This window comes from Schistocerca serialis, chromosome 5 (genome assembly GCF_023864345.2).
Source record: "Schistocerca serialis cubense isolate TAMUIC-IGC-003099 chromosome 5, iqSchSeri2.2, whole genome shotgun sequence".
Classification (NCBI taxonomy): domain Eukaryota; kingdom Metazoa; phylum Arthropoda; class Insecta; order Orthoptera; family Acrididae; genus Schistocerca; species Schistocerca serialis.
The window spans coordinates 183,500,181-183,526,102 of record NC_064642.1 but is presented as its reverse complement, the minus strand read 5'-3'; the positions used below and the strand labels follow the sequence as shown (position 1 = coordinate 183,526,102).

The window sequence follows — 25,922 nt, the reverse complement described above, 5'->3', positions numbered from 1 at the left end:
TAGATTATTAAAACTACGAACTGGGGGGAAAAAATTATATGTGCTGGGAATCACAATTGTCATAAATGAAGCTCATTTCAAAGGATATGTCCCTTCACCTTACAATCACATTCAAACTGCTTACAGCAATGATCTTTCAGAACACTTGCCAGTTGGAGAATATGGAAATTCGTGATCCTCAATTTCCCTAGGGCCTCTTCCTGATGATCCACTTTAATCAGAAGAACTTCAAAACAAAGACAAAGCACATTACATCTAAGATATGGAAGCTTTCCCCCATAACTAACTTCCACACAGACGTCGCACAGTTTCATCTACTGCAGAATCAAGTGATGCTAATGGGTCAATACATAAGATACAGTAGAATTATCTTAAGAAATAAGATGTACAAACAAATGAGGCACATTTCCTACTTCATGTCTGAAATATTTGTAAACTGAAGACGAGCTTACAATACATTACTTTGCACATCAATGGGGATGAAATGATGATGATTAGGACAACACAACACCCAGTCCCGGAGCAGAGATAATCTCCGGCACAGCCGGGAATCGAACTCGGGCCCTTAGGACTGACATTCTGTCACGCTGACCACTAAGCTACCAGAGGCGGTCAGGACTTGGATATACAACATACTTAAAATGCAGCCTAATAAATGAAAGTACAGTACAGTAACACAAGATCCTGAAAGTAGTAACATAATGCAGCAAGATATAAATAGTTTTCTACTAATGGACTGCAAGCTCCAGAATTCGGCATTTTGTAATACCTTATCACTTGCTGCATAAAGATCTTCTGTGGTGCAAGGATTGGGCAGGTTTCTGCAGACCAGAATATGTTGTGTGTCCTGTACGTCGCCACACTCACATAATTCCTCATCAGTGGCATGGCCCCATTTCCTGAAGCTCGCCTTGCATCGGAGCACTCCTGTCTTCAGTTGGCTTTGGGCCTTTCGTGTCGCATGTGGCAGATGAAAGCCCACAGCAGTTTCCTCTTTGATGTTCTTCCTATCCCTTTCAGTTAATGAATCTTGCTACAGCTCCGTTCAAAGAATTATAGATGCTGACGGAACTGCTGATGTGTGCAAGAAGTTCCTTCCTGATCTCAGCCTAGGTCTTTGTGCTTTATGTCCAAACAGGGGATGGCTGGGTTCGGTTTCCTGCTTCTTTTTCTGAATTTCTGCAGCTGTTGTTCTGCAGATCACAAGTGGTGCTGTACCCATAATTTGCTTGATTTTGGTGACAGGAGATGGTCATGAGCAGCCAGGTCGGTGCTACATATTCTGCTGCAGAGAAGCATAGTGCCAGTGCAGATGTGCGGAGCAGATTCGGCTACGATCCCCAGCTGGTGCCAATAAGTTTACGTATGATGATGTTCCAAGCAGATACTTTCAGCCTTGTTTCTTGGCAATGATCTTTGAATGTGATACTATGATCTGACCCAGGTATTTTGGAGTATCATGGTGGCATAGTTGTTGCCCTCTTCTGATAATACTCACCTTCCTCTTGCCTTCTAAGTTTCTATGATAAAAGGCAAGGATATGACTTCAGAAGGTTATCATCATAATACTTGCAGAGATCCTCGAAGGCTGCTGTCAGCTTTGTCTTCAGTTTCTCAAAGGTTTTCCTTGAGTTGCAGTTGCTGTGTCATCTGCATAAATAAATGTTCTTGTTCAGAGATAGATTGGTTGGTCATTAGTGTACATGTATAGGAGGGATGGCAGTATGCTACCTTGAGGGAGGCCATTCATTCCAATAGCAATAAAGTCCTGTTCCGTATAAGATTTTTCATCAACATGTTATGTGATGTGATTGGGGATTAGCCTTTCCAGGACTTTGTACAGTTGGCAAAGAAGACAAACTGGTCAGAAGTTTTTAGATCAGTTGGTTCCTTTCCAGGCTTCAGAAGTGCTACAACTTTGGCTTTGCACCAGATCTTAAGGATCTGTAATTTTGAAATGATGGTCTTCATTAAATTTAAGATCCATTGCTTTGTTATTGGCTCAAACATTGTAATTTGCTATGGTCTTAGGCCATCTAGGCCTACAGTTTTATTGTTCTTCATAGAGTGAAAAGTTCCATTTAGTTCCTCCATGGTGAAGGGTATACCAATGTAGCCCTTACCAGTATTTCTTTTAAGCCTCCTGTCCACAGTTGTTTTAGTTTTTCCATTCAACAATAATTGATGTGCCAATTTGATCAGGTATTACATTAAATAGGCTTGGAGGGTAAAGTTGTGCGGCCACTGCTAAGCTACAACTAAAATGGTAAATATCACTTCAAACAACAAATAATTAATTACTGCTTAGACAGATTGTTACATTACCACCATGAAAATCTTTTCTTACAGTGAGGTTACTTTCGTTAAAATAGTGTTTTTTTCTTTAGTTCATATCTGGAGATTTTCATTAGCTCATCAAATACACATATCGGCATCCTCACGAAACAGAGATATTTAACACTGTTGTTTCTTAAGCCATTACAATGAGTGTGAAATATTATCCTGTTAATGTCATGATCAGCCATGAAGGGATGCACCTAGAACTATTACTTTTTCTGCTTTCTAAAAGAAGCTGGCAGTTGTGAGTGCAGTTGTGTAATGAAGAAGTTAGAAGTGAAGAAATTATAAGTAAATTAAAACTATCAAAACCTTTGGTTATGAGAAAATTATTTTTAATGACATGAGGATGCAACATATAACAACAGTCACCCCAATACTACCTACAGCAAAAAATGATGTACAATCAATATCAACAGTCATTATCCCCTTCGAATTCTTAAAAGTATAAAATATGGAAATCGTTTCATGCTTTAAGAGTTCTACAACTTACAAAATACATCATTCAGTTATGTTCATCTTGTATCTAAAATTTAATGTACGAATGTGACAAGGCTAAATGGGAAGTTGTGTCAATGGATTCACATAAAATATGAGTGATATACTTCCTAGCTTTTGAAATGTATACTTACTTTCATAGGGAAGCAGAGGGATAGGCTGGAGAAAATTACAAAGGAAAGGCAGGTCACTCGAACCCCAGATCAGAGGTACCCCCAGTAATAATGTTTTATGCTGAGACCCACCAGAAGCCACACCACAAACAGGAAATTCTATAGTGGAATATCGTGCTGTGTGTCTTCATGTTAAATAATTAAGAACGAATGAGAGAAATCAAATAAAAAACACAGGAGAAGTTGGTGCTATTTAATTGTCTTTGTTCTTAATGTTTTTAAAGAAGATACATAAAACCAAGTTCTGAACAATTCATAGACACAGAACCTGAGACGGGCAATATTGCTCAACTGTAGACTCAAGACTGTGTATAAAGCTACTTGAAGATATTACAGAGGAAGTCTGTAAATGGCAAACAGTAACATGACCACTCTTGTTCACACACACACACACACACACACACACACACACACACACACACACCTGAAAGAAGTATGCATTTCATGAAGAACACTGAGTAATGGGTGACACAAAGCACTTAATTTAATGGTTTCTGTCAAGTGAATCAGTTATGCTACATTTGGAAACAATACCAGCAGTAAATCAAAGCATGTAATAATCACAAAATGTTGATTATAAATATGTATGATACCAACCCACCAAATATTATAATGTGAAAGGTGAATACCAGAAGAAGTGCAAGCTTCCTAAGACATAACAAATAGCTGTACAGATATCGGCAATCCTTGTTGTTGTGGTCTTCAGTCGAGAGACTGGTTTGATGCAGCTCTCCGTGCTACTCTATCCTGTGCAAGGTTCTTCATCTCCCAGTACCTACTGCAACTTCTGAATCTACTTAGTGTATTCATCTTTTGGTCGCTCTCTGTGATTTTTACCCTCCATGCTGCCCTCCAATACTAAATGGTGATCCCATGATGCCTCAGAACATGTCCTACCAACCAATCCCTTCTTCTAGTCAAGTTGTGCCACAAATTCCTCTTCTCCCCAATTCTACTCAATACCTCCTCATTAGTCATGTTATCTACCCATCCAATCATCAGCATTCTTCTGAAGCACCACATTTCGGGAGCTTCTGTTCTCTTCTTGTCTAAACTATTTATTGTCCATCTTTCACTTCCATACATGGCTACACTCCATACAAATACTTTCTGAAAGGACTTCCTGACACTTAAATCTATACTCGATGTTAACAAATTTCTCTTCTTCAGAAACGCTTTCCTTGCCATTGCCAGTCTACATTTTACATCCTCACTACTTTGACCATCATCAGTTGTTTAGCTCCCCAAATAGCAAAACCCCTTTACTACTTTAAGTGCCTCATTTTCTGATCTAATTCCCTCAGCATCACCCAATTTAATTCTACTACATTCCATTATCTTCGTTTTGCTTTTGTTAACTTTCATCTTATATCCTCCTTTCAAGACACTATTCATTCCGTTCAACTGCTCTTCCAGGTCCTTTGCTGTCTCTGACAGAATTACAATGTCATTGGCGAATCTCAAAGTTTTTATTTCTTCTCCATGGATTTTAATTCCTACTCCGGATTTCCCTTTTGTTTTCTTTACTGCTTGCTCAATATACAGATTGAATAACATCGGGGAGAGGCTACAGCCCTGTCTCACTCCCTTCCCAACCACTGCTTCCCTTTCATGCCCCTCGACTCTTATAATTGCCATCTGCTTTCTGTACAAATTGTAAATAGCCTTTCGCTCCCAGTATTTTACACTTGCCACCTTCAGAACTTGAAAGAGAGTATTCCAATCAACATTGTCAAAAGCTTTCTCTAAGTCTACAAATGCTAGAAACATAGGTTTGCCTTTCCTTAATCTTTCTGCTAAGATAAGTCGTAGGGTCAGTATTGCCTCACGTGTTCCAACATTTCTTCCCCGAGGTCGGCTTCTACCAGTTTTTCCATTCTTCTGTAAAGAATTCGCATTAGTATTTTACAGCGGTGACTTATTAAATTGATAGTTCGATAATTTTCACACCTGTCAACACCTGCTTTCTTTGGGATTGGAATTATTATATTCTTCTTGAAGTCTGAGGATATTTCGCCTGTCTCATACATCATGCTCACCAGATGGAAGAGTTTTGTCAGGACTGGCTCTCCCATCGGTAGTTCTAAAGGAATTATGTCTACTCCCAGGGCCTTGTTTCGACTTAGATCTTTCAGTGATCTGTCAAACTCTTCACGTAGTATCATATCTCCCATTTCATCTTCATCTACATCTACATCCTCTACCATTTCCATAATATTGTCCTGAAGTGCATTGCCCTTGTACAGACCGTCTATTTACTCCTTCCACCTTTCTGCTTCCCCTTCTTTGCTTAGAACTGGGTTTCCATCTGAGCTCTTGATATTCATACAAGTGGTTCTCTTCTCTCCAAAGGTCTCTTTAATTTTCCTGTAGGCAGTATCTATCTTACCCCTAGTGAGATAGGCCTCTACATCCTTACATTTGACCTCTAGCCATCACTGCTTAGCCATTATGCACTTCCTGTCGATCTCTTTTTTGAGACGCTTGTATTTCTTTTTGCCTGTTTCATTTGCTGCATTTTTATACTTTCTACTTTCATCAATTAAATTCAATATAGCTTCTGTTACCCAAGGATTTCTACTAGTCCTTGTCTTTTTACCTACTTTATCCTCTGATGCCTTCACCACTTCATCCCTCAAAGCTACCCATTCTTCTTCTACTGTATCTCTTTCCCCCATTCCTGTCAATTGTTCCCTAATCCTCTCTCTGAAAATCTGTACAACCTCTGGTTTAGTCAGTTTATCCAGGTCCCATCTCCTTACATTCCCAGCATTTTGAAGTTTCTTCAGTTTTAATCTACAGTTCATAACCAATAGATTGTGGTCAGAGTCCACATGTGCCCCTGGAAATGTCTTACAATTTAAAACCTGGTTCCTAGATCTCTGTCTCACCCTTGTATAATCTGTATGAAACCTTCCAGTATCTCCAGGCCTCTTGCATGTATACAATCTTCTTTCATTATTCTTAAAGCAAGTGTTAGATATGAGTAAGTTATAGTCTGTGCAAAATTCTACCAGGTGGCTTCCTCTTTCATTCCTTACCCTCATTCCATATTCACCTACTACGTTTCCTTCTCTCCCTTTTCATACTCACGAATTCCAGTCACCTATGACTATTAATTCACTATTCCAGTCACCCTTCACTATCTGAATAATTTCTTTTATCTCATCATACATTTCATCAATCTCTTCACCATTTGCGGAACTAGTTGACGTATAAACTTGTACTACTGTGGTAGGTGTGGTCTTCATGTCTATCCTGGCCAAAATAATGGGTTCACTATGATGTGTGTAGTAGCTTAACCGCACTCCTATTTTTTTATTCATCATTAAACCTACTCCTGCATTACCCCTATTTGATTTTGTATTTATAGCCCTGTATTCACCTGACCAAAAGTCTTGTTCCTCCTGCCACCAAACTTCACTAATTCCCAATATATCTAACTTTAACCTATCCATTTCCCTGTTTAAATTTTCTAACCTACTTGCCCAATTAAGCGATCTGACATTCCACACACTGATCCATAGAACGCCAGTTTTCTTTCTCCTGATAACGACATCCTCCTGAGTAGTCTCCGCCCAGAGATCGGAATGGGGGACCTCCAGAATATTTTACCCTAGAGGAAGCCATCATCATTTAACCATACAGTAAAGCCGCATGCCTTCAGGAAAAATTACAATTGTAGTTTCCCTAGATTTCAGCTGTTCGCAGTACCAGCACAGCAAGGCAGTTTTGGTTACTGTTACAAGGCCAGATCAGTCAATCATCCAGACTGTTGTCCCTGCAACTACTGAAAAGGCTGCTGCCCCTCTTTAGGAACCACAAGTTTGTCTGGCCTCTCAACAGATACCCCTCAGTTGTGGTTGCACCTACGGTATGACTATCTGAATCACTGAGGCACGGAAGCCTCCCCACCAACAGCAAGGCCATGGTTCATGGAGGGGGGAATCCTTATCAATTTTAAAAAGGCTACTGAAAACTTTGCTTAACAGCAAAATAATAAATAATTAACATAAAGTTTTATCTGTGATACATAGGAGTAATTTTCAGTTTCTGAAAATTAGGATTCACAGAAGATTCGAAGACCATTACCCTAACTTACATATCACATATCATGATAAGGATAATATTACAGATTAGGGCACACAACTAACGAAATATTGTGGATCAAAGTGAAGAGCGAGCAGTTGCAATCGTAAATCACAAGTGAGTGTTCAGTTTGCTGAGAGAAGTTCGAGATAATAGAGATTAAACAAAAAATGCTGGTTTCACATATTCATCCATACACTACAGTAGTTAGTAGCCCATAATATAAAAGTAAACAGTGAGTGTGTGTGTGTGTGTGTGTGTGTGTGTGTGTGTGTGTGTGTGTGTGTGTGTTGATACATTGTGGACATGGGACAGTTGCTGGTAAATCATTTAACAAAGAAAATCACCGAAAAAGTTGTTGTCAAGTCTTCAAAGGAAGACTTTAAATATTAATTCACAACATCCAGATATTGTTGGCTCCAGTATGCCAAAATCAACATGTTTGAATTTCTATACATGAGGTGCACATGGGGCCTGAAAATGGCATGCTGGATTGCCGGAACTGTTGTGAAAATAAAATCAAATAAATTCTAAAATCAGACAGCTGTTGGGACATTTTCCTTGTTAAACAAATGAAGTGTGTCTATCCTGAATAAAACTGTGGTATCACCATGTCCCACCCAGCTTTTTCAACAGAACTTTGTATAAAAAAGTATTAAATATTGCTCTGATTTCCTTGCATTTATGATGAAATGAGTTATCACATACCTAAAACAACATTACAAATGAATTTGATTCAATACTGTCCTAGTATCATATTTGTGAACAACTGAATTATATGCTGCTTTGTGTATCACAGAGAAAAAAAAAATTCACAGACTTCAGTGTCAAAAAAGTTTAAAACCTAAAATTTATAATCAACTAAATGAGAATATAGCCACATCAAATTTTTGCCTCATCTCCAAAATTATGTTTACAGATACATACCACCTTCATGTGGGGGGAATTTCTTTTTTACCTGGTTTCGAGCTAATCTTATAAGCCATGAGCCAATGAGATGTGCAACAATCCATGGAGAAACAAGTGCCATGAATGACAACCAGATTTCCCACTCAAAATCTGTTACATCCTTCTCGGTACTGACAATACTCCACCCTGGCTCAAAGTATATGTCTGCTGACTTCTTCCTAATGACTGTAAAAGTTTAACATTAGATGCAACACAAAATGCAATTTACAACAAAAATAATAAAATTTTACATCTTACAGTCAGACGTTGGTGTGCGATAGTCAAATTGAATACTTGTAGATATTGGTTTAAATGAAGAATTTGTTGTTTTTCTGTAATTGTTTTTCCACTGTTTCTGGTTCATTATAAATAAAATATACAATCCTACTCCATACTTTTTTCCTTCTATTTTCAAGTTAGTAAACATGTTGAGCCACATTCAATAAACGGCGGTATATGTGACAGTCAGTCAGTCTCTCTCTCTCTCTCTCTCTCTCTCTCTCTCTCTCTCTCTCTCTCCCTAACATAGGACACACATCGTAGCCGTTCAGAATTTGAAAACATGATTTTGTATTGAAGTGCAATAACAGACCATCACAAAATGTAGGGTTGCTGACAGACTGATCTGTAGCATAGGCCAAAAATTGAATTCGCTTCATACTTCATCCTTTTCTGAACAGAGTGAATACACATCCCACCTACAGATTAATTTAACTGAGCCCACAGGGACAGCAATGTCCAAATTCAGTATGTTTTTGCCCTCTGTTAGCTTTATTAGGTACTTGAAGCTCTCTGGGTCATTGTATGACACCTCAACACATGCATATTCACAGTATTTTTATGGTGATACCACAGACATTTTGTATAATGGCATTTTCATGTTTTCTGGCATTCTACTCTGGTTTCCACAAAATATATGGTGAGTGAAGACATTCCTTGCCTTGTCACATTATTTGGTAGATACATACACTGTTTGGTACACACACTCGGTGATAAATTACTCTAATAACAGTCTGCATTATACAACCAGTGAATTTAAAGAAACTCACTTTTGGGTTATAGTCTGTTTTTTGGAACATTTCTGTGTTGTATGTGTTTTGTGATTATTTCCTTTCTTCTGGTGAGAACATGTTCTGGAACAACCAAGTTCTATAGGTGTGCTGCAGCATCGCATTTGAAGACAAGAACTTAAATTACACTGGTTGGAAATTTATAATTTATTTTTTTACATCAAACAACCAGCAAACAAGCCTAGCTTTCCTGAATTTCTTCTCCCTGTTTGTTTTAGAAATGATGGGAAGGACAAGAAGAAGAGATGCTGAGGTATCTGCTTTCACTTCCCAATAATGAGGATGGATCCACTGACAAATGTGATGAAGTGGGGGGGAAAAAAAAAAAAAAAAACTTTGTAGACTTGCTGATTCAAGAGGCAGGAAAAGCAACAGCAATACATTATTCATGAACATTTTACCAGAATTACACACTTGGAGGAAGCAATGCCTCCAGGAATTCAGGAGGAGGAAGATGATGCAACTGAGTAACCAAGAGGAAAACCACAGTATAAGTACAAGTGTAATGATCTTATACAGGTATATTAATGCGCAGTCTCTTAAGAACAAACTTACTGAACTTCAGTCTTGCCTGGAAAACTTAAACTGCACTACAATTTCAATAAATGAACGCTGGCTTAACAATGAGGAACTAAAATTAAGTGTACCATTTGGATATGAATTGGCAACCAGCTACAGTACAAGTATTAAACATGGTGGTGTATCTGTATATGTTAAAAATAGTGTGAATGTAATTTATGAAATTATAGATGTAAGTAGACTGTGCATAAAACCAACATTTGAAGCTGCAGCCATAATGTTGCCAAAACAGGTAATTATTATAGCTTCAGTATAAGCCCCCCCCCCCCCCAAAAAAATCACACAATGGAGATCTGTCTGTGGAGCTTCTGGAGAAACTGATACTCTTGTTAATGAAACACAAAGATTACAGAATACTAATATTTGGTGATATCAATACAGACATTAGTCTTAAGAACAGAAATTTGATCATTTTCGAAACACATTAAGATCCCTTAACTTGCATAAATGACAAATCCACAAAACAGGGAGCATGTCTTGATAGCATACGTAATTTTCATCTAACCGAAACACAATTCAACACAATCAAGCTAGGCATTTCATATCATGAGAGACACTCTGGCTCAGAGAAACTCTGGACAGTAAAACAACTAAAACTTCCACAGACTGTACAAAAATTATAGGACCAATTAAAGAATCAAAGCTGAACAAGTTGGTAAGTAAATTGAATTTAATAAAATGGGATAAAATAACCACCGCAGGTGCAAGTGAATCTACCAACAAATTTCTAGAAATGTTAACAAAATTTTGAAAGCATGTTGTCCTAAAAGCTGCAAGAAAATATCAAAGCAAAACTGTTACATCCAACACAAAAGATGGTACACCCCACATCTAAGTAGAATGAGGATCATAATACTACTCTATCATGATAGGTCCAAGCACAATAATGCTGACAAGGAAATGTACATGAATGTGAGAAAGTTACACAGGCCTGAAATCAAGGCAGCCAAGTGCAAAGCAAATAATACATATATACTGAACTCAGTGAATAAATGCAAAACTGCATGGGAAATTATTACAAAAGAAATAAACTGCGCTGATAAAGTATACCAAACACCAAATCTACCTGATATTTTAAATGCACATTTCGTCAGTCATCTGTCGGACAACAGCAGCATAATGGAGGATGTGAGTAAGGCAGAGGCACTGCTGTCAGAAATGAACAGTAAGCAGACAGACAGCTTTCATTGGACTCATTTAACAGAGAAGATGGTCAATGAATTAATAACTAAGCTCAGTAATTCTACAGCACAGGATTACTATGGTCTCTCAAATTATGTTATTCAATATACAAGAAATCAAATTGTAAAGCCACTGACTAAAATAATCCACAAAATTTTAAATCAAGGTAATTATCCAGAATTGTAAAAAATATCTGTAGTTAAACCAGTACACAAAGGAGATACAGCATCTCCAGTTAACTATCAACCAATATCACTTATACCCATAAATCAAACATAATAGAATACGGCAGGCATAAACAGATGAGTCAATATTTTGAACATAATGATATACTTACCTCCTCACGGTCTGGTTTCAGATCCAGTCTTTCCACAGTCAAAACACTTCAGAATGTGGTAGCAAAAATATACAATTCTTTTGAAAATAAAGATATTATCTGTGCAACACTGTTGGACCTCAGGAAAGCTTTTGGGGACTAGTGCAGCAGGGGATACAACCCGTCGGCTTTGGACATTGACGTCACAAGTCGCCAATCGAGAAGCGATTCTTCTTAGTGTTGTAGCTCCCTTCAGTGGCTGATAAGTGTTTTTTGGCTTTTTTAAAAAAAAAATCTCACGAGATAGAATAAACAGATCCACTTTATTAAGCAATCAGTAAAAAAACGAAACTGAAACATAACAGCAAAAGCGAAAATGGTAAACTGCTATCTGGCGACTTGTGACGTCATTGTCCAAAGCCGACGGGTTGTATCCCCTGCTGCACTAGACCCAGCTTTTGATATGGTCTCCCACAATATTCTCATAAAAATGCTCTACCACTATGGAGTGAGACAGAATGCTCTAAGCCTAATGCAGCCTTACTTGGGCAATAGAAAAGAGTTAGTTAAGGTGTCTCCCAGTTGTAAATGATTTGGTCTTGGGCCTTTCCTTTTCATTACTTATATAAATGAATTAGGCTACCTGCTATTGTATCATGTGATGCAGTGCTATATGTTGACGACAACACTCATCATGTGATACCAACCTTGAAAATGAGCAACATAGCATGGCAGTGGCAATTGAGAGGTGCACTACTTGTTTTGAGGCAAATTTACTGCAGAAGAATGATAGTAAAACTGAAGCTATTGTATTCAGTCTGAATACTCCCAGTCATGACAACCAAACAGTAAAATTATTAGGATTGCATATAGATCAAAAGCTCAGCTGGGATACCCACACGTGGAAGTTATGTGGTAATTTTAACATGTCATATCTGCTATACAAGTTGAGGAGCAATGTCAGTAAAGAACTTCTGTTATATGCATATTTTGCATTCTTCCATTCGCACCTGAATTGTGGAATACTATTATGGGGCAATTCCGTAGGCTCAAAATTAGTGTTTAAATGGCAAAAGAAAGTTATAAGGTGCATAGCAGGACTTAGCCCATATGAAACATGTTGAGATTATTTTAAGAAACTAAATATAATGACAGTGCCTGGCCTATATATTTACAACTGCCTTGTCTGCACTATAGAGAATCTAAGCAAATTTGACTTAACGGTAACAGTTCATGACCATAACATAAGAAATGGACATACAATTAATATGCCATATGCTAGGTTTGCAAAGACACTTAACAGTTACATGTATCTTGGTCCTCTCAACTTCAACAAATTACCTGAAAATGCCTACACAGTGCCAGAAAATAAATTTAAATCTAGTATTTTATTACTGTTTCATGTAATTATTGTTAATTATGCATTCGATTATTTATTTGTCATTCACTGAACTACGTAGTTCATTTATCTTGTAATTAATGTGTTAGGAAACTTCTTGTTTTATTGACATTTGTACTAATATGTATTGTATCCATCTTGGATTATAATATTGTAGTTAATAAAATTTGTCATGTCGAAGTTTATATTATTATTAATGTAAATATGCTCAAAGGTGGAATAAAACATTTGTATTTGTAAATAACACAATATACTTTGGTATGCTTTTGACCAAAAGGCTAATGAATTTCCTCTGATCCACAAAGAAAAAAATTATTTCCTTTGTTTTTGTAATGATTCTATTACCAAACTCTTGAGTGGTCAAATAATCTCTGTGCACACCAGAAAAAGAAAGATGCAATCAAGATCAGATTTTCAAAACTGATCATAATTGGGCACAGACTACTTTACATGAATGAAAGAATATCTGTGGCTGTCCTAATCTAGACGGGAGTAAATATACTTTAGCTGACACACAATTGGTCCGGCCATGCCCTTCCAGGTGTTAATGCTTTATCGTGACTAACCATATTCAGGAAAATTACTGGGAATTTGAATTGTAGTGATAAAACAAAGGTTCCACTTTGGCAGTTTCCACAAGCCTAGAGCCATAATTAATTAGCTCAATGCTCGTCTGAAGCAAGAACACAGCTTTTCGAGTGTTACAGCTGCTGATAAGAACATGGTAAGCCACAATGGCCATTCATCTGCTGAGCAGCATATCATTTGAAGGTGGTAACAACTAGCAATAAGTAAAATTTACCCCAAGACATGTGGTGTTTCACATTTGGAATGTTAAACAGGAAAAATTACGAACAGAACTATTCCAATTAAACATATCTACAACAAGTGTTTTGGTGGGCATACTGGTTACATGTAATTTATAAAATGTTAAAGGAATTGGTTGTCAGTAAATTAGTAGACTGCATTTTTTTCAGTGAACTATTGTACCAGTATTACATTATTTTTATTCAGATATCCTCAATGAACACAGTTCACGCAGTCACTCCACAAATGTAGGCTACCAAATTTAACAGAAAACATTAAAAACTTACTAACATAAAACAGTGTAAAACATATAAAATGCTATACTCTACATGAAATACCGAATGGTAAAATACAGTTTGCTTCCACAAAAATAAGTGATCAAAGACTCAACAACTTACCAAGAAAGAAGACACTCCCACACTCTGGTTTTTATGGCAGATTTAATATTAACAGATTATCGAGTTAGAGGCCATGGAAATTGGCATGCAAATAGTCTTACGACAGGATAATAATCTGAAGTTACTATAATATTATTGGCCAGTTCAATACAACACAACATTAGCACAACAAACATCCACGAACGAACGGTATCTGCACAGGGAATGTTTTACGGTGACTGAGGTTCTTGTTATTAAAAGCTTGGAGCAGATTAAAAACTTGAAAAGATAAAACTAAAGCGTAAAGCTTCCATGAGCAACGTAAATTTACTTGAGAGAGAGAGAGAGAGAGAGAGAGAGAGAGAGAGAGTCACAAAAACATCCAAAAAAATGTTCAAATGTGTGTGACTACAAAAAAACATCGCAGACGGCAAAAACGGACTACTCGGAAGAATGCACCGATGGCTCGCTGTGGTATTCACTGGATCCCTTTTAGTTTCTACACATACTGGATAAAATATTTCAGTCGACCCGGTTACTCAACAAATTCCAATACTAAGTACAAATGTGCATTGTCTTTATGTATTATTTACTGCATTAACTTAAAAATGTAAACGTCACTTCACACATATGAGACCATAACAAGTGCCGGGGCCTACAAATGATTATTACTCACATTCTCTTTTTAGTAACACACTATAAACCGCCGTCAAAATACCTGACAGCCACACCACCGCATAGGTCAATATTTCTACTTTGTTTAGCTCTGCACACATTGCAGGATATAGTTGTTACTTCACGTCGCACGCTAACTCGAACCTCGTCAACATACATTTGAAACGACACACTCTGTAGCACTCCCCCCACCACTCATGTCACCATTTTTGCCAACTTACTGACATATCATTACAGATATTCAACAGCATTTCTGCCAACTTGTTAACATGAACGGCAATACAAAAACGTAAATCGTCCAGTCATTTTGCTGGAGTTGGAAGCTTTCGTTGAGGTTTTCTCCGTGTTTGCGAATTAAATTTGGGCTTTGTAATGTACCAGCAGTGTTACTGCATTTCCAAAAGAAAACATCAGCTTTGAGCCGCACTTTATTATGAAGTACTATCACAGTCTAACATAACAGTCGCGACACTTTGCCTCAATTTCGTTGCCTACCGCGCCAGCAGCGCCCCGTATCGTCGGAATTCACTTGCAAACTGCATGTATAGTAATGATTAATGTTTCATTTTAGGAGTATAAAATGGCTAGTTAATAGCAGACGAGAAGACCTTACGAAAAAAGACCCAGTTTACCTGTATAATAATATTAAGTTTTCTTCGCTACATTTCGAACAAAACCAGTTCATGAGCGCAGACAATAATAAACTCGTGTGGAATGCAGTACTCACACTGTTTGACATCCCAAATAAACCACCTCAACTGACGATGAACAGGAAACTGCCACAAAGATTCGATGTTCCATCTAACGCTGTAAAACAGTCCTATGACACAGAAGCAGCCAGTTCAACTCTCCATGTATCAGTGCCAGATTCGTGTGAATCGTCAACACAGACCTGAAGTGGTTAGATTAAGTGCAGTTATTCGTGTCTTACAAAATCGTAATGTTTGTTATGTATTTCATTCACTTCTGTTGTTAGTCACATAATTTTCCTGGCTTCCTTCTTGTGATGACATAATTTTGTTAGCACCTTGTTCACTGACAGATTGTTTGAAAATTATTCAAATATTTGGTTTTGCGTGAAATGTAATGTAATCAAATCATTATAATGTTTTTAACGTATTTCACCCACTATTTGCCAGTTGCTTGTCCCACTTAGAATAATATAAAGATGAAGGTCGTACTTGTGGCAACAGGCGACAATGACAAACACTGTAGGCCTACAGAACGATAAATGAGCTGTCGATTGCTTTTGCATATAAAGGTACATGTCTGTGCTTCGTATGTGTGAATCTGTGTGTATATATTCTTTTGATATCAACGAGATAAGCTGCAATTCTATCCAACGTCACAAGTGTTTCTTCACGAACGTGTTGCAGCTTGCCATTGGATTCATGGTTTTTGTCCATACTTGCGCTTATCTTAGAATCATTTTTAGAAACATATACGCCTTCTGATACTACACAAACCCTTGGAGGCAAGAAAATAACTCAAATATTTCGTAAATTACGTAAGAAATGGATGCAAAACAAACATTATGCTCACGACACGTCTGATGTTCACCTTACTCGCCACTTGGAGTGCTAGTGTCGCTCCGTCTGTCAAACGGTAACAACTTTTGCAGCAGTGAGTGTCGCGACTGTTATGTTTACACTGTGGTTCTAGCTATGCAACAAGGTTGTGGCTGTATATCACGTGCACAACAAACAACAGCTAATAACTTAAAAGAAATTGGTGTGAAGACTGGGAAATTACACTAAAACACAGAAAACATTAAGCTGGATTGATTAACCATCGAACTTTATAACTAATTAGTATTACAAATATGTTTCATAATTAAACTTTGAATTTCACATATCATCAAAAGTTCAGTTGTCTGCCTAAAATGAGAACACTTACAGCACCTCTCACTCCCACAAGCTACCCTAACTGCAACTCGCTCATATCCGCTAGTCCATCGCTGTTAGTCGCTTGTACACATCCACTCCCACTTGCCCACTCTCACTCACTTATTCACCACAACTCATTGTCATTACCTCTTTGTGTCACTGTCACCGTCTCCTGTCCCTCAGCCACTGTGTCATTCGTTCTTTCCTACTACTACTGCCTCCTCTCACACTCACTGTCTCCTCTTGCTCTCTCTTACTGCTACTATCGTTCATTCATCCCCACTGCTGCTGTCTCTTCTCACTGTCACGATCTCTCTCTTCCTCCCTGTCATTGTAACAGACTCTGTCTCGCATTATCACTGGCTCTCACCCACTTCTACTTTCTTCTTCTCTTCATTTCTCTGCGACTGGCACAGCATCCTACACTCTTTTCCTAGCACTGTTCTGTGACTTGTCAACTACGTTCTGCTGCCACTGTGCTCCTCTCTTTCTCTCATACTGCTGTTGCCTCCATCACTCTTCCTATATCACAACCACTGTTTCCTAATGTCCAGAATATGCTACTTTTCCGTCTCTTTCCTACAGCCACTGTCTCCTTCTCCCCCAGCTCAAAAAAGTTCGAATATATTTGAATGCTAAACTTTTCAGGAAATTTTTTAAAAGTTCTGAATATGGTGGAATGAGGCAGCTGATATCCCAATTTTCTATCAGAGTCCTTTAAACAGGAGCATATTCGCCTTTTTTGTGCTCCAATAGGAGCATCTTTCCACTTGTTCCCTTCTTTTCCCTGCCATACTGGGATATGTTACTCATGTGAAAAGAACTGTATGGCTCAGTAAAATGTTGATAGTTTACTTATGTAAAACTGAAGTAACACAATACTGCCCGCCCTGTTAGCCAAGCAGTCTAACGCACGGCTTTCCAGACTGGGAAGGAGTGCCTGGTCCCCGGCACGAATCTGCCCGGCGGACTTGTGTTGAGGTCCGGTGAGCCAGCCAGCCTGTGGATGGTTTTTAGGTGGTTTTCCATCTGACTTGGCGAATGCAGGCTGGTTCCCCTCATTCTGTCTAAGCTACACTATGTCAACTATTGCTGCGCAAACAAGTTCTCCACACACGTGTACACCACCATTACTCTACCATGCAAACATAGGGGTTACACTCGTCTGGTGTGAGATGTTCCCTGGGGGGTCCACCAGGGGCCGAACCACACAATAACCCTGGGTTCGGTGTCGGGCGGCGGAGGGGTGAAGTGGATTGTGGTAGTCATCATGGGGTTGTGGACCACTACAGCTGCAACGGGGATGGAGCCTCTCCGTCGTTTCTAGGTCCCCGGTTAACATATTATACAATACAACACAGTACTGATTTTACACCTCAGACCAGATTTTACGTGCACAAAAATTTTGCATGTGCTTCCCAGAACCCTTCTGATGATAACGGAGACATTTTATGGCATATTTCTCCATGTCACTTCACTTTATAAAACTACATTTCCGCCTCACACTGGGTTTTACGTGTATAGGAAGGGTGACTTTGAACCTCTGTATCTCCAAAACGGGTAAAGATATCAAAAAATTCCAAGGTTGTTCGAGATTGGGATCCTACATGTTATGGCCTAGAGTACAAGTGCCAGCATGTCAGTCGGGAACGGTAGAGCAGAGAGGGCTGTGAGAAGACATCAGCCTACTGTATGCTGACCAACCCCTCTCCAGGACGACAATGCGACAGCAGTGGCCCCTATGTAAAGAGGACATAAGCGCCGCGACCGACTGGTCACGGCCAGTTCTACAGCAGCTTCAAGACTAGCAGCAACTTGGATGGAAGTGTCAACTCTAATCACTTGCTTGTACTTTTTATGCAACACGGACTTGGGAACTGTTGTACTGAAGAGATTTCTTATTTTGTCTGTCGCCCTTTGCTTGCAACACATCTGTATAACACGAAGTTAAGTATTGTATTTTTTCATTTTGTAATAAAACTCATAACACGATTTGTTTGAATTGTTTGTCTATAGATCTGAGGAAGCAGGTTTCCTAGACATCCCATAATTGACGACTAGGTTGGATTTAACACTGCAAATATACCTTAAAAATCACATCCGTTTGCTGTACATAACCATCTTGGAATCTGCGGCTCGATTTTGATGCGAACAAATTGCAAAAAAATTTTTGGTGGTTTTATAAAGAGCCCCCTTGAACTATTGGTGCCTTCAGAAACCCTTAAGGGCCACCATAGACTACTTAAAATGCAAAAAGAACCAGCCAATTTGCTCCATGTAATGTTCATACTTTTACACTGTGCTGTGGTATAGTTACTCTAAGACGACCCTTCTGTTGAGTATACAGAAGGTCCTAGTCCAAGAGCAATCTAGAGCACTTGATCTTATATTTATGTTACCAACAAATCTGAGGTATGAACCACAGAAGAATCCTGTCGTTATATGCAGCGTTTTGAACCACATATGTAAATGTAGACTTTCCTGGCATGTACAGTTGATGAAAATCTCTTTTGAGTTTCCATCCAGGTGGCAATATTATCAAACCGTCACATTTCAACAAGTGATGTACTCATCATTTCTGGCGAAGTGTCGAGTTTTGCAGATACCATCCTACTTGTATCTGCGGTGTGCCCCCCCTCCCCCAATCTAGCACCGGGAGGCGGAGAGCAGTGAGGCCGGCGGGCGGTGTGTGTGTGTGTGGGGGGGATGAAGTAGCGGTGGTGGGGGTAGCGTGCTCGCCGCTTGCGTCTCTGTCAGAGCATTCCGGCCCTGTATTGCATACCGCACTCAGCTGGTCTCTGTTTACAATATTCTCGTGAATCCAAGTTTTGATGGACCCTTCTATGACATTGTCCCAATAGCCAGTGGCTCGGCAGAGCACTTGGTGTTCTCAAAGTCCAGTGTATGGACTTCTTTATGCTATGTTCTGCTATCGCCGATTTCTCCATCTGCTCCTGACGCACATGCCAGATATGTTCCTCGCAGTGTTTAGAATACATCGCTGCATTTGTCCATGTATTGTTGATCACATTTGCAGACGATACTGTAAATTCCTGATACGTTGACATTCGCAGAGCCGAGCCACTCTTTCGTCTCCAGCGGTGGTCGAAAGACGGTTTTTATGGGACCGCTGTCAGCGGAAATTGGGAGGCGTCTGGAAAAATCGAACAACAATTCGGGTGGTGCGTTAGCAATGATACAGAAACTGAGAACCATGCTGTGAAGTCATTGGCTGATAGCACCACGAGATCAACGCGATGAGGAGTTTTGTTGACGAGATAATTCGTCGAGAGCATTGGTTTGGAAGTCAAGTAATCAGGTGAAATGCTTCGAAATTACGGTAAAACCTGGTAAAATTGCGCAATTCATGTGAAGTACGTAAAACTGAAGGAAAATACGACAAAAATGATTGTTATAGTGCTCCGACCTCGGCAGTTTGGTTGTCCGTCATCAACAACAGTATCGCAGGGTGAGTTCATTGTTTTACTGGACTCCGACACCTGCAACATCCAATGAACCGTAGATAATTCCAGTGACACCGCAAGGGTAGAGTGCGAGTGGTAAAACACCAATAGCCACAATCTGTCACATCAGTGTATGATGATGCTTCACTCATGGTGAAATCTGGGGACTGATCATTTAGCCAGCCGGATTGGCCGTGCAGTTCTAGGCGCTGCAGTCTGGAACCGCGAGACCGCTACGGTCGCAGGTTCGAATCCTGCCTCGGGCATGGATGTGTGTGATGTCCTTAGGTTAGTTAGGTTTAATTAGTTCCAAGTTCTAGACGACTGATGACCTCAGAAGTTAAGTCGCATAGTGCTCAGAGCCAACCCTGATCATTTATTTGTGACATCCCAAGAGCACAATATCTACAGTCTGTTCTCGATTATGATCGACTGGAAGATCTTTATGTTAAATAATTTCGTGGAAGTGACACAATCGAGACATCTCGTGGGGATGAAACGTCACTCTTTCTACATTAAGCGCGTCAGTTCTTTCTGCTCTGACAATCGCCAGCTATTGCGAAACAACGTAAGCAACATAAAAAAGATGTGAGGACTTTTAATTGTAATTACACCCTTTATTCCTCGACAAATATGTCGAGGAATGACGATGTGGCTGGACGGTTTTGCTACTGAGAAGCTACGGTAGGCCATGTTAAACGACACCCAGCTGGTGTGTGTGTGTGGACGTACCGTAGTTTTCCATACGCTATATACCTATAAATGGTAATCACGCTATTTGTCGGGAGTAGTACGCTGCTGGAACGCAATGTTACTGTGGATACTGTTCTGACAAATCAGCAAACGTATGTGGGAAGTAATCAGGCTACTGTTCCTGTAATAAATTATGTATATAAAGCCATAAGGGGAGGATTGATTTGACGTGGGAAATTGTGATTTTCACGCCTTGATGAATATAATCTGACAGTAAGTGCTGATAGATTCATGTCTTAATCACCAATGCAAGGGTTCACATGGATTTGCTACACTCTACAAAAAGGGCAGGAAATATGGTTGTAACATCACGGATACACAGAACGTCCTCTCATCAGCTCTCCTAAGCAGGTTCTCAAACAGTCTTTGTTGAGCTATCGACTGCGAGTTTTGACGGCCGAAGTGGCCGTGCGGTTCTAGGCGCTACAGTCTGGATCCGAGCGCCCGCTACGGTCGCAGGCATGGATGTGTGTGATGTCCTTAGGTTAGTTAGGTTTAATTAGTTCTGAGTTCTAGGCGACTGATGACCTCAGGAGTTAAGTCGCATAGTGCTCAGAGCCATTTGAACCATTTTGACTGCGAGTTTATTAGGATACATCAATCCATATTAGTGCTGTCTTTCCAATCGTTTCATCCATGTGAGCGCTGTTGATTATCGCGTAGTGCTGGACGCCTGTGCTTTACAACACTTATTTCAGAGAGTCTTGATGGGATGCAGCACTTTCCAGAAGCGATGACTGAAAATGCCTGTTATCTGTTCTCGAATCTGATTGGTTGGGAGACCTAAATGTTAAGTAATTTCTTAGAACTGAGGAGAATCGAGAGACCCAGCCGGTGTGTGCAAGCGTGGACATACTATAATTTTGCTGACGTTTTACACCTTTCAATGATAATCGTAAGTGTTATACTGTGGGGAGTGTAAAGTTGTTGTGGTCAGTGTTCCGAAAGAAAAATGACGTGGGTCGGGCTATGTCCGCCGTAAGGGAGGTATGGATTTGACGTGAAAAATCGCAATTTCGACACTTCAATAGCCGTAAGGAGTATGAGAGATTTTACGTGGAAAATAATGTGCAGTCTTAAGAAAGTTATAAATTTACATAGGAAACTGATTTTTCCAGAGCCACAGTTGTCACAAGGAACCATTTCTGGCAGATTGTCGTTGTCAGACTGCGGCAATTATAATATTTTGTTGTCATTACACTGATAAATATGTTACTGGTTTTCTAGGACGACTGCTGTTGGTGTCTGGGTGCGTGGCAGAATTAGTCAGTGCTGATGCTTTGTCGGAGATTAGTGTTTGCTGCCCTGCAGCTGTAGGGTGACTAGGCGCGTGTGTGGCCACAAAAAATGTAGCTTGCATCCGCGCTCGTGGAGGTCTCTGGAAGGGGGAATAACAAATTAATACTCAGTATGCGATGGGCTGCCTTCGCGATCGCATGTGTTACCAGTATTCTCCGATTTTTGCATGGAGATTTGAGAAAATTCAATATGGCGAGTGTTTGCGCTGGACGATTATCTCCCATAATTAAATTGATCGACTGATGGCTAGGCAGTCACGGCGGTACCTCTCTCATCTCCAAGAGTCCAGAACGGCTGTGTGTGGATGCCAGGAGACGAGCGTGCAGCTACCAGAGCGGTCGACGCCGCGGCAATGGTCTGTGGAAGTTTCCGCGACCTCCGACATCTAACTGCGAAGCTACTATGAAACGGATCATGGGTTAAGTGTATGCATTTAATGCTTCTCAAAACAGCTGGTGGACTCTGTCTTGCAGTGGTATATGATGTCGTTACTACCCTGACAGACAGTAGACTCCTCCTTCTTCTGCTTCTCCAGAGACAACCAACTTAGGAAATCTATAGTACTTGAAAAAACAAGTAAAAAGAAAAAAAACTTTGCAGACGTAATGGTCAGGAATTCCACAACAATGATGGTATAAATTCCCGCCGAAATTTGAAATTCCAACTATCATTTTATACAGCACCACATCCAATCGAGATTTCAAATTCCCGATTGATCAACTCATTATTCCCACTAGTGGTATTGTGAGTACGCATCTGTCCAGCCCTCCCACATATTGTTTAAGGACTTAGCGCAGTTGAGCTGAAATTTCAAAATCCTCAACTACCTCCAAAGTAATGGACTTCCTGCCAAATAACCTAACAGTGTCAGTATCCACCAACTGGAGAGAGGTAAAAAATCTGGAATGGGGAAGAGTAGGGTTTGGAAACAGTAGCAGTTGCAGGATCGAATCCAAAAATTTCCCACCACATATAACAGTCCTAGTATCGTCCAATAGGATGCAAGGAAAAACTGTCCCACTCAAAGGGTATCAACCGAATTCATTAGCCAATCAGTTTGATAGAGTGGAGGTAGCACAAATTTGCATCAACAGTCCAGGATTTTGGGGAGAGTTGGGAATTTACCAGGTATCCACTACTTTGCTCAGAAAAAAGAGGGCTTGATGTGGTTCCCAGTGGCATGCAACTGATGCCTGCTGGGTAGGAGGCAGCCACTTGAGAGAAAGAGAGAGGGGGGGGGGGGGGGACGATGGAGGTAGAGGGAGGGGTTGATTCGAAGAAGGAGGTTGTCTCCCCCATTTCCTCTGCTGGTGGGATTGTGAATTAACTCAGTCAGTACCTGCACAGCAGTACGAACACACAGAGCAGCCACTGGTGCGGAATGTGTGTGTTTGGGAGCAAAAGAGGAAGTGAGCCTGGTATCAGATTACAAAGGAAGCTGACATCCAGAATCACACATTGCTTCGCAGGCGACCAGTGCTTCACAGTTCAGTGCTCTGGACTCAAAGGGTTGCTGGTGGTCCGGCGCGTGTGGTGCGGCGCGGCTCGCACAAAGATCTGTTGAGCAGGATCTGTAACAGTATAATTACATGGGGTGAGTGTCTTATGTTGAAGTCGATTTCGAGACGATATTTCTTGTGTGATCGGAACAAACGAAATATTTAAGTATTTCATTACCTGCATCTTTCAAAATTAAATAAACAGCAGAGAATGGTGAACTTTTCCCACCAAATAAAGATATCCAACCCATATGAATTGGGCTGCAAGCTGAACTTTATAAATAATTAATATATTATTATGACCACTGCAATGTAGCTGAAGTTTCTGTTGTGGGAGCCTTCCACTCCACCACCTCAACACAGACTGAGCGATTTTTCACGCCATTGTTTTCTAGGAGGTGTGGGGAGGGGGGGGGGGGAGAGTGGAGTGAGGGGGGGGGGGGGAGCAGACCTCCTCTAGTGGTGACAATGTGAACTGGCTCAGTTGATCGCTGCATGTGAAGATGAGCACATGTGAAAATTTTCTAAGAAGAAAACACCTCCCATCTGGAGCAGTGTAATTAGGGTAATTAGAACTTGTAGTTGCTGGGCAAGGCAATACTTGCACCTTCCAGTCCCAAAGCTCAGCACAGGTTGAGCACTTCCAACCATTTCTCCAGGTGGGGGAAGGTAAGGGGAAGGGAGGGACTGAGTTCTTCCCGCCAATTTCCAACAGGATAGCACCCAAAATAAAGAAAATAAACTATCCTATGTCCTTCCTCTGAAGCAGCACAGCACAGACTGAATCTTTTTCCCACCAAATTGCAAATGGTTGGGAGGGTTGGGGGAGGTGATGGCTGGGAGATTTACCAGAGGTAGATAGGGTAATTAATTGATTAATTTAATTAATTAATCAATTAATTTGTTATCAAAAGTGTACTTTTATTGGCAGGTGAACAGGGGAGGGTTGGGGATTTCCTAGAGGGAGGGGGAACAAGGGGAAGGTGGCGTTTCTCAGGAGGACAGATTTTTCCTAGGAGGTCATAAATCAACATCCAAAGAGTCATAAATCAGTTAACATACCAACAGGTTTGTCCCTGAATATATGCTTGCCTTTGAATGTATGCAACCCACATAAACAAAATGGCTCTAAACTGGCTTTGCCCTACTACTCCAGTCACGAAGGGAACATGTATGAACCGATCAGATTGTCGCCTACGAAGCTCACCCATATGTTGACAGCAAAGCGATCTTGGAGACCACAAAGAAATGCAGATTTTCCATGCCACTTGTGTTGATTGTGGCTGTTGAACATACCCTCTCATGTAAAGGATGCCTCATCCATTTAAAGTACGTGGTTTGGAAAGTCCAGTTGAATTACACACCTTTGCAAAAACCACTTGCAGAATTAAGTTCAATGAGTAAAATCGTCTGAGTTAGGATCATGAACATCCTGAAGGCGGTAGGGTTGCAAATCATCTTCATATCACACACGCCAAATTGTGGAGAGACTTACACCCATTTCCCATGCAACATGCCACAAGCGTGTTGGAGGTTTGTTTTTCAGCAGTGCTAACACTTCCTCTCCAAGCCCTGATGTAAGCACTACGTGTTGACGACCACGTCCTTCAGGCCTTCGCACCTGTAACACAAAATAAATACACCAGGCTTTGAAGTAGGCGTTAAATGCACATGTGCTGTAGTGGGAATCTGCCAGTGTAAAACGTACCTCTAGTGAGCCTATCTTTCGTAGGCCCCTGTGGATGGCAGTGAATGTGAATGGATCTGGCGCTCAACGATTCAGAAACCGCCAAACGTACAAACATCGGGCAACGTGAGCATTGCCATCCACTGCCCCATAAGCACTGTGCTTGTTTGCCCTTTCCTCCCAAGCATATCGCTCCATTCCCTGTCTGCTCCACACAGTAACAGACGCAAGAGTGTCCCCATTTGTAGCCAGACTGACGCAGGGAGAACCAAACTCTGCAGTATGCACAGGTGCTGCTCTCTAGCAACACCTATCAGGCATTTGCACTACCGAAGGCAACACATTCACGTCCCAGTAAGAGGCAGAAAACAAGTAGTGTCCCTCTTGGCTGCTAGGCTGCGCGAGATGCTGTTCAGCGATGCCTGGCACTGTACATTAAGGTTGGTTGGTTGGTTTGGGGAAGGAGACCAGACAGCGTGGTCATTGGTCTCATCGGATTAGGGAAGGATTGGGAAGGAAGTCGGCCGTGCCCTTTCAGAGGAACCATCCCGGCATTTGCCTGGAGTGATTTAGGGAAATCACGGAAAACCTAAATCAGGATGGCCGGACGCGGGATTGAACCGTCGTCCTCCCGAATGCGAGTCCAGTGTCTAACAACCGCGCCACCCCGCTCAGTGTACATTAAGGGATGCGGACATGGGCTGCTACGTGAATTACGCTTTTTATGTTCTATTTTGAGTATTTTGACCCTGAAGCCACAAAGCTGCAAACCTTTCAAGTTAGCGCAAGTTACCAACAATAAGTAAATTTGTTGCTATTTCACAACAGTAATCCATAACATTGACAAAATCAGAATCTGCCTTACAGGTAGCACGGAGAAATAT

The 25,922-nt window shown here is 40.5% G+C and overlaps 1 protein-coding gene across 1 annotated transcript in view; it reads right to left on the bottom strand.

The window, feature by feature from the left end:
• LOC126481054 (protein-cysteine N-palmitoyltransferase Rasp) overlaps nt 1-14,648 on the bottom strand; it is a 182,436-nt gene extending 167,788 nt beyond the window's left edge. The window contains exons 1-2 of the mRNA XM_050104534.1: nt 14,452-14,648; nt 8,056-8,231 (exon numbers count right to left, since the gene is read on the bottom strand). Of these exons, the coding sequence (XP_049960491.1) occupies nt 8,056-8,231; nt 14,452-14,551 (276 nt within the window). The 5' untranslated portion in view covers nt 14,552-14,648. The remainder of the gene's footprint in view (nt 1-8,055; nt 8,232-14,451) is intronic.
• Between the last annotated feature and the right edge of the window lie 11,274 nt (nt 14,649-25,922).